Genomic DNA, 10472 nt, shown 5'->3' with positions numbered 1-10472 from the left:
CAATCAAAAAGACACTGTCGTGTGTGAAAAACAACCTCCATACAATACTTTCATAATATAACACCATATATGTTTATTCGAATGCGTCATAGTTTCATCATTCACATGTAGTGACTAAATATGTTTTCTGAAAACAAAACGAAAGTAGAGACACTTCCGGTGTATTTTCTCAGGAAGTGAGTTATCGCCCTTTGATATACACGTGCGTGCTTTTCACTTTACCGGTGAAGTTGTTGACATTCCATGTCAATAGTGATTATTTCGGAATGAAGCTTCACACGAATCCGGGGAATTTTAATTCCTTGAAGATACTGGCAGCGGCAGAATTATCAGGAACTAAGCTAGAATTGGTGGAGAGAAAACATGACGGTAAATTAAATTTCAATCTAAAATATTTACACTCTGACATATGTCACTATGACTATCCCCTAAGATGTTTCATCATGTATGATTACAATGCATATTTCTATTTTACGCATGAAATCATCATGACATTGTGATTGGGACCAGGAATTATGTACATTTTGTATTTGTTTTGATGGTGTATTTTATGCAACCTGAATCATAAGCCAAATTAATATAATTGCATTTATGTTGAGCTGGTTTAACCACAAGTGTCTGGTGTTAGTAAGATTATGCATTGTACATGTAGTTGGAGTTGGGGCTAAGATTTTTTCTATAAATACTAACCAGATAGTAACAGTTGTAGAAATGAACTGGGCCGTCCATTTCCAATCACATATACTCTACATTAAAGTTACTTGTACATACTGTAATTGCTTTTGCTAATAATTATCAAAAATGTTTCTGGTCTTAATTCTGTCCATCATTTGGGTATTTGGGTCATATGTGAAGAAATATAATTCAGTACCAATATAATGACACCCTTATGAACCAAAGGGTAATTATTCCAAAAGCCCGATACTCTCGGGAACTCACAAGGTAATAACACTTTATAATATAAACAGTGAAATAGTGTGAAATTATCCTATGACTCCTAATTATATTACAGACTAGAAAATACCAAATAGATAGGTCTGATTTAGAATTATCTTACGTCCTATTATCATAGACTAGAGAATACTCAATAGATAGGACTGATTTAGAAGTATCTTATGTCCTATATATTATGACCGTGAGGTCATTTAAGGACAAATACTAGACATATCCTTGTTGAAAATCAATAATTTGTTCCAGAGATGATTACCTGGTAGTTTGAATTTATTAAAGATATATTTTCAATAATATTGCAGATCATTTCATTTGAGATAGAATTATGTATAAAAATTAGAAATGTCTTCAGTATATATTTTATCACCAAAATTATATCAGATACCGATTATAATTCCTTTATACCTTATTGATTGAAAGATATTTCTTTAATTGATGAAATATCAAAATGAATCTCTTCCATCCATCTCTCAATTCCTCAGACCAAGTGGAATACATATAATCTGGGTTACTTCATGATATATAGGCATGATATTGAATTGTAATCGAATTATAATCTAAGGATGTACGAGTGTAGATTGAAAGATAAGTGTCAAAATACAAATGCTCTCATGGTAGCAGAGAGCCCAAGACTAATATATATTCTGTATTGCTAAACTTGAATCTCACTTGTTTGATTAATAGAAATTCAAGCTTGTAACAACAATATTAACTGGTAATAAGAAAAAAAAAAATTTTTTTTTCTGGGGGCTTTTTGGGGGCCGTTAATGGGCCCCATTCCAAATTGAAATTATTTCATATTTAAGCCAAATTCCCCAAATTTGCAGTTTACTCCTGAACAAATCTTTCCCAATTCACCAATTTTCTTCCCAAAATGACACAAAAAGGCCCTTTCCCAAACTACTGAGAAAAAGCCCTGATTTACCTGGTCATTTATTATAATGATTTAGGAAACAAATGAACAATTTATATTTTATTAATGATAACTAGGTATATAACAGTTATGGAAATTCATTGATACATCAACTTCACTACAAGATTACACGAAATATCTTAATTATAATGAATATAATGATTTCCAATAATCAGATTTAAAGAAATTGATTAATTTATCAAAAATGTCTCTATTACAGGATCATTTAAAACATCTCTTCATAATTACATAGCTTAAATATTTATATAATTCTTTTTTTTTTGCCCTTGTGTAATCCATTTTGAGTTCAGATCTACTTTATAAGTGACTGTTTTAATGTGAAGCATTGTCATTTTTGTGTCACCTGCAGAAAAACATTATCCCATGATGAATTGGTGTACCCACAAAACATATACTACTTGGCATAAAAACCAGTATACAGAAATGTATTATAGCAAACAGCAATCCTGATGTTATACAAGAATAAGTCTTCCTGCATAAATTTGCTAAAATGAAAATACTTACAGATATAGACATTTTGAAATTTAGCTATGCCATGGCTATATTTTAGGTAAGGTAAGATGTGTGTTTCTGCTTAATTAGGGCCTGTATTTAGCTTTTTGTATTCATGAAGATGTTATTTATTTACAAAAATATTAATTTGAGACAGGCCAGAAGTAGTATTCATACAGAATGATAAAACATTAACTAAGTATACAGTGTTTTTTTCAGGTAATTTTTTCAACAGCCTATGCCTTTTCAATTGGGAAAATAATTGCGGTGTTTGGTGAATTTGGGAAAATAGCAAATAATGACAAAATACTTAAATAAGTCAAAACACTTCATTTACTGGCTTTTCTAGTCTGCCTCATGATATGAAGAGTCATAGCAAGCATCCTGGGTTATTACTTAGACTACAAAACAAAGGAAGTTTTCTTGTTTTCATCTTGGTGTTTGTCTACGGACTCTCTGAAACGCTTGCCTGCATGTCATTTGTGGAAAGCGCAACAGTGATCAGGATTCGAGTTACCTCCCTTATACCGTTTATACGACTAATTGAGGCCAACTTGCCTATCGCGGAAGTAAATTTGTCAGTCTACTGTTCACGTGTATGATGATCAACTATCGTACCATAATATTCACATATTCTAGGAATGAAATACAATACAGATAACCAGATAGAAATTCAATACAATTTTTTTTTTTTTTTTTATTGGGAAAAATGATGTTTCAAAATTGGGAAAATACAACTTTTTTGGCAAGGGGAAACAGCCTAAAGTCGGCTGTAGATCTGGCCAAAAAAAATCACTGGTATAGGAACCACATATTTACCATTTTAGTTAGGAAAATATTGTGTGGGTTGGCAAGTTAACAAAGTTAGCCATACTTAGGAAAATATTGTGTGGGTGGGCAAAGTTAAAAAGGTTAGCCAAACTTAGGAAAATAGGCAAATTAACAAGGTTAGCCATACTTAGGAAAAAATTGTGTGGTAGACAAATTAACAAGGTTACAGTAGCCATACTTCGGAAAATATTAACAAAGTTAGCCATACTTAGGAAAATATTGTGTGGGTAGGTAAGTTAACAAGGGTAGCCATACTTAGGAAAAAATTGTGTGGTAGGCAAATTAACAAGGTTACAGTAGCTATACTTAGGAAAATATTAACAAGGCTAGCCATACTTAGGAAAATAGGTAAGTTAACAAGGTTAGCCATAATTAGGAAAACAATTTGTGGGTAGGCGAAGTTATCAAGGCAAGCAATACTTAGGAAAAATGTGTTGGTGGGCAAGTTAACAAGGTTAGCCAACATTACTTTGTGGTAAAGTCAGAAACAAATATAAATTTTGTGTGGGACTTATAAAAAAGATACAGAGAACATTTTAAAAGGTTTTTGCTCATCTTGTAGCTTAATGACAGGACACTTGTATTTGGTTATAACTCTGAACTTTCACATTTGATTTTTATACAAAACGATGTTTAGTGGACATGACATTTCCTATGTGACTCAGACGTGACATAATATACTAGTCTACCTACACATACACAGTAGAAACCCTTCACCGTAATATGAGTTAAAAATAGATAATTTTTCTGCAAGTTTGTCAAGGTAAATTTTGCATTAATTCTGACTCACAAAAAATGTGTTGTATTCTATTTCTTATTCTCTTTTTAGTAATTAACTAATGTAATTATAGTTCAGATTAATGAGTTAAATAACCACAATAGGCTTTTTATTTTTATTAGTAAATCATGTGATAAGTGGATTTTTACTTTCAGAATAATTTATGTATCAATATTTAATTTTCCAAGGTTTCTTTATTATTATTTTAAGTGATTTTTCTCAATGATTTAGCTTTATGGTTCGCTCCAAGCCCAGAAACAACTAATAACTACTAAATACATTTACTAACCAACTTTGCCCTAAATAAAGAAAACAAAACTTTATGTAGCAATAGGTCATTTAAATGAAAGGACAGTGCTCCTTTGTGAACACAGTGTCTCCAGCATACAGAAATTGACTTAACATTTCCTGTTCAGCTCGTACATAAAATCTGACATCATCTAACTGACTAGAGTGACAACTAGCCGCAGATCAAACATATTTTAATGTACAGAGTTGGACTGTGAGTTTTCTGTACGAGAGAGAGTATAATGTTACAAAATATGGAAGGATTTTAATGAAATTAATTTACACTGGATTGTGATTGGCTGATTTCTGAGGTATATATATATTATACCTTTACATGTAAGTAATTTAATGATGTTATGAATGTAGACTTCCTGTTTATAAAGCATGATGAAATCCTCCTACAGTGGATTACGACTTAGTAGATAAAGTGGGAGTGACATTGCTGTTTATTTTTCTGTCTGATATAATATCCTTGGTATGCTGTTTATTTTTCTGTCTGATATAATATCCTTGGTATCTACATGTACATGTAGCTGAGGACAGATGTGACTAGTAACCAGGTAACCTTACAAAGTCTTATATTACAATTTAATCTCAGTATGGTGATAAAATATTGAGTGGCTAGATGCCAAATGGAAATTTATTATACAAGTTCAATAATTTGATATGTCATTATAATTTAAGTCTTTAGGCAACTGCACAAGACATTTTCATCTTCTTTAATTCAAACTGCCATTAATTAACCTGGTTCAGGTCAATGACACCAATGAATACATTTTATATCCATGCTCATATGCTCCTGAAAATTGCTCACTTTTTAAAGTTTGAGTGAAAATTCTACCAGATTTATTTAAGTTTAAAATTATGTCTTTGAGAAGTAAACAGTTCCATTGTACAAATCTTCAAATTGCTATACAAGCTATATTCCATAATTCATGACTTTAAATGACGAAATTGTACTGATCAACTGGTGGTCAGTATTGGTCATCTTACAAGCTCAGGCTTTAGGGAATTTAGGGGATATTTCGGGCATAAATCTTGATGGATTTGCAGGTATTAATACAGGCCTTGAAAGTCTGTCAAATCTCGTCCAAAAGCAACATAAAATCACTAGGTCAATCATTATTTCATAAACGACCATCTCTGTTCCAATTGGTTCAACTGTTTGTACTGTGATTAACAAAAATTCCTCTGTTGAAGGAGGGAGTAGTTTAAAAATAGAGAATATAGTTCACCTTCCAAACTGAGGCTAGTGGGAATTTCCCTTTAGTCTAGTGGTAGGATGTCTTACATGAGAGAAAGAGGGCACTCAGTCACGGTGTGGGCAAGATATTTTAGCACACCTTTTTCGTTACTCCTTCCTTTTTCAAATCAACTCTTATCTTCAATTTTCTACAAACAACCTTGTATTTTACCAGATGGTGGTGGAGATGACAAATGAGGGTCATTGTTGTAGATGTTAACTGATCTGTGTCTCTGTGTTGTAGATAAAGTGGTGCCCTATTTGACGAGGAACTCCCTGCCTGTACTGGAAGTCTTTCCAAACAAATTTATCTTTTCTGTTGGAGCAGCCACAAGGTAAGGCAACGTTCTGACTAAAACATAATCAATCATTCCTTTATCAGGTTTTTATATGCCTGTCAAATATGACGGAAGTACACTGTATTATGGTATTGGTTTGACCGTCTGCACTGCGTAATTTTTTTTTTCGGATATCTCCTGCATTTTTAGACCAAACTGTTTGAAATATGGTATATAGTATTATCATGATATGAAGTTGCGCTTGTCCCTAAACAAATTTTAATTTGACTATTTTTGCAAAAGTGATTCCCCTTTATTCAGTATTTGATATTTTGTCCATAGATCTCATCCTACATTTTTCAACTGATCTCTTTCAAACTTGGTTGGCATAATCATGATATGTTCCCCTGAAAAGAATTTTGATTCAACTGTTTTTGGGAAAGTAATTGCCCTTAACTTATTTCTGTTTTTGATTTTTGTCCGTAGATTCAAACATTTTTTGATTGATTGCTTTAAAACTTGGTAGGCTTTATAATCCTGATATATTTTTCTGTTTCTTTGAAAAGAATTTTCATTCAACTAATTTGGCAAAAGTTATTGCCCTTTGTTTATTGCGAATCATGTAATACTAAGTAGCAATCAACCCGATGTATGATGGGGCCGCGGAGGCCCAGTGGTTAAGGTGTACCGACATTTTAACACTAGTCCTCCACCTCGGGGTTGCGAGTTCGAAACCCAAGTGGGGCAGTTGCCAGGTACTGACCATATGTCAGTGGTTTTTCTCCAGGTACTCTGGCTTTCCTCAACCTCAAAAATGAGTCACGTCCTGAAATGACCCTAGCTGTTAATAGGATGTTAAACAAAAAAAAACAAACAAACAAAAATACTCTTGTTGTTATTTATCCATCAATCAAGCCCAACAGTATTTATCCACTATGTATGCATATTTATTTAAGTTTCCATATGCCTGTAAAACTCAAATATCATACTTATTTAAATGAAAGTGCTTGCTTGGTAACACTTTCCTTTAGGCCTGAAAGGTCGAGGCTTGGTATACAAGAAAAAGAAAAATATGGAACCCATGTGACAACTTAAGCTGCATTGGGTCTATCAAACTCAAACTTCATGTAACATTCCTTACTGAAAGTTTCAGTGTTTTGTTTGAGATATCAGGTCACACCTGAATGTCAAACGTCAAGGTCAAACATCAAGATCAAACATTGAGGTCAAACATCAAGGTCAAATGTCAAGGTCAAACATCAAGGTCCAATTTCAAGGTCAAACATTGAGGTCAAACATTGAGGTCAAACATCAAGGTCATACATCAAGGTCAAACATCCAGGTCACACATCAAGGTCAACATTACTCTAGAATAGAAAAATGTTTTTTATGTGATATTTTTTTTATAAACCCTAAACACTTTACCACACACTAGATGTATTCACTTTTGTGGGATTCTTGTGTTGTATATCACTACTTAGGTGCAGAAATCGCTATTCATAGAAATTTATTTTAGTTATAACTCCAGGATTGTCTTTTTATAGAGGTTTCTAGCTGAAAAAGGTGGTCTTTTCTCTATTGATTCTAAAATATGTCCTTTCCTACAAGTAAGGTGTTGGTTTACATTTTACAGTAATGTTTTATCCGTGTTTTTGTGTGTTATACAGATATCTACTGAGCCAGCCGTCACTGAGCCCCGATGATGAGTGTACAGTTGATAGATGGCTTGAGTGGGACTGTAACCAGTTACAGGTGAGTTGTCTCCCTTCTCAATGGACTCTTCTATGCTGGTGTTGGACAGAATCTTTGGACAGTCTGGTACATTAATTTTTAAAGATTTAACAAAATTTAGCAAAAATATTGACGAACAATTAGATCTTAATACTGGACTTTTTATGTCTTTGTCAAAGCTCACAACAAAGTAGAAAAATAGGTAAAAATGGGAAAACCGTTTGGACTTCAAAAACTCGGCCTTTATTATAATAACATGACAAGTCAAGAGATATTATAATTTGACATTCAAACTTGAACAAGTGTATAAAACTAGAAATGTGAAATGATTTCCATTGTAATCCAAAACACAGGTTTTGAAATCATAAAGTCTTTTTAGCTCGCCTCACGAATAGATGGGGTGCTTATGTTGTCATTCTAGCATCGGTGTCAGCATTGGTTTCTAAACGTTTTAAAAAATTTTGGATGCAAGTGTTGAAAGGCATCAGTAAACTCCTTTATAACCTTATTAGAGTTCCAATATTTAGCTTCAGGGTTGCTGTGGGGGTTAACTATTACTCGGAATGAATAATTTTTGGGGACTCTTACTATCTGGGGATGAATAGGTTTCATAATAATGATAATTTCAGTGCTTTCTGCAATGAATATTAACCTAATTTAAACTGTTGATTTCACCTTTAAGTATTGCGTTGTTTTGTTGTTGTTAAAACATCTGTATTCATGTATTGCAATATGGATTCCAGTTGATGAACTCGCCCCCTAATTCTAGTGTGAGGTATAGTGATATACAATGTGAGGTGTGCTTTGTACAGATGGTGAACTCGCCCCCTAATTCTAGTGTGAGGTATAGTGATATACAATGTGAGGTGAGCTTTGTACAGATGGTGAACTCACCCCCTAATTCTAGTGTGAGGTATAGTGATATACAATGTGAGGCGAGCTTTGTACAGATGGTGAACTCGCCCCCTAATTCTAGTGTGAGGTATAGTGATATACAATGTGAGGTGAGCTTTGTACAGATGGTGAACTCACCCCCTAATTCTAGTGTGAGGTATAGTGATATACAATGTGAGGCGAGCTTTGTACCGATGGTGAACTCACCCCCTAATTCTAGTGTGAGGTATAGTGATATACAATGTGAGGCGAGCTTTGTACCGATGGTGAACTCACCCCCTAATTCTAGTGTGAGGTATAGTGATATACAATGTGAGGTGAGCTTTGTACCGATGGTGAACTCACCCCCTAATTCTAGTGTGAGGTATAGTGATATACAATGTGAGGCGAGCTTTGTACCGATGGTGAACTCGCCCCCTAATTCTAGTGTGAGGTATAGTGATATACAATGTGAGGCGAGCTTTGTACCGATGGTTGACTCGCCCCCTAATTCTAGTGTGAGGTATAGTGATATACAATGTGAGGTGAGCTTTGTACCGATGGTGAACTCACCCCCTAATTCTAGTGTGAGGTATAGTGATATACAATGTGAGGTGAGCTTTGTACCAATGGTGAACTCGCCCCCTAATTCTAGTGTGAGGTATAGTGATATACAATGTGAGGTGAGCTTTGTACCGATGGTGAACTCGCCCCCTAATTCTAGTGTGAGGTATAGTGATATACAATGTGAAGTGAGCTTTGTACCGATGGTGAACTCACCCCCTAATTCTAGTGTGAGGTATAGTGATATACAATGTGAGGTGAGCTTTGTACCGATGGTGAACTCGCCCCCTAATTCTAGTGTGAGGTATAGTGATATACAATGTGAGGTGAGCTTTGTACAGATGGTGAACTCACCCCCTAATTCTAGTGTGAGGTATAGTGATATACAATGTGAGGTGAGCTTTGTACCGATGGTGAACTCGCCCCCTAATTCTAGTGTGAGGTATAGTGATATACAATGTGAGGTGAGCTTTGTACCGATGGTGAACTCGCCCCCTAATTCTAGTGTGAGGTATAGTGATATACAATGTGAAGTGAGCTTTGTACCGATGGTGAACTTGCCCCCTAATTCTAGTTTGAGGTATAGTGATATACAATGTGAAGTGAGCTTTGTACCGATGGTGAACTCGCCCCCTAATTCTAGTGTGAGGTATAGTGATATACAATGTGAGGCGAGCTTTGTACCGATGGTGAACTCGCCCCCTAATTCTAGTGTGAGGTATAGTGATATACAATGTGAGGTGAGCTTTGTACCGATGGTTGACTTGCCCCCTAATTCTAGTGTGAGGTATAGTGATATACAATGTGTGGTGAACTTTGTACAAATGATTGTAGTCGTATTGTTCTTGTTGCAGCCTTCACTGGTACCATACCTTGTGAGTGTTATTGGTCAGAACAAACAAGATGCCTTCCTCTTGTCACAACTACAGACTTTACTCAAACTCCTCAACACCGAGCTCAAAGGTCGCCAGACTCTCACCAAGGTCAGTACAACATTGTCACCAGACTCTCACCAAGGTCAGTACAACATTGTCACTAAACTCTCACCAAGGTCAGTACAACATTGTCACCAGACTCTCACCAAGGTCAGTACAACATTGTCACTAAACTCTCACCAAGGTCAGTACAACATTGTCACTGGTCAGTACAACATTGTCACCAGACTGTCACCAAGGTCAGTACAACATTGTCACCAGACTGTCACCAAGGTCAGTACAACATTGTCACTAAACTCTCACCAAGGTCAGTACAACATTGTCACCAGACTCTCACCAAGGTCAGTACAACATTGTCACCAGACTCTCACCAAGGTCAGTACAACATTGTCACTGGTCAGTACAACATTGTCACCAGACTCTCACCAAGGTCAGTACAACATTGTCACTAAACTCTCACCAAGGTCAGTACAGCATTGTCACCAGACTCTCACCAAGGTCAGTACAACATTGTCACCAGACTCTCACCAAGGTCAGGTACAACATTGTCACTTAAACTCTCACAAGGTCGAGT

At 35.3% G+C, this 10472-nt stretch overlaps 1 protein-coding gene across 1 annotated transcript in view; it reads left to right on the top strand.

Annotated features, from left to right (window-relative positions):
• The first annotated feature begins 195 nt into the window (after nt 1–195).
• Nucleotides 196–10472, top strand: part of LOC117322249 (methionine--tRNA ligase, cytoplasmic-like) — a 33801-nt gene continuing 23524 nt past the window's right edge. Inside the window, exons 1-4 of the mRNA XM_033877048.1 lie at nt 196–369; nt 5762–5852; nt 7463–7547; nt 9818–9946. Of these exons, the coding sequence (XP_033732939.1) occupies nt 267–369; nt 5762–5852; nt 7463–7547; nt 9818–9946 (408 nt within the window). The 5' untranslated portion in view covers nt 196–266. The remainder of the gene's footprint in view (nt 370–5761; nt 5853–7462; nt 7548–9817; nt 9947–10472) is intronic.

This window comes from Pecten maximus, chromosome 2, assembly GCF_902652985.1.
Source record: "Pecten maximus chromosome 2, xPecMax1.1, whole genome shotgun sequence".
NCBI lineage: Eukaryota > Metazoa > Mollusca > Bivalvia > Pectinida > Pectinidae > Pecten > Pecten maximus.
This window is presented reverse-complemented; position numbering and strand designations above follow the sequence as displayed.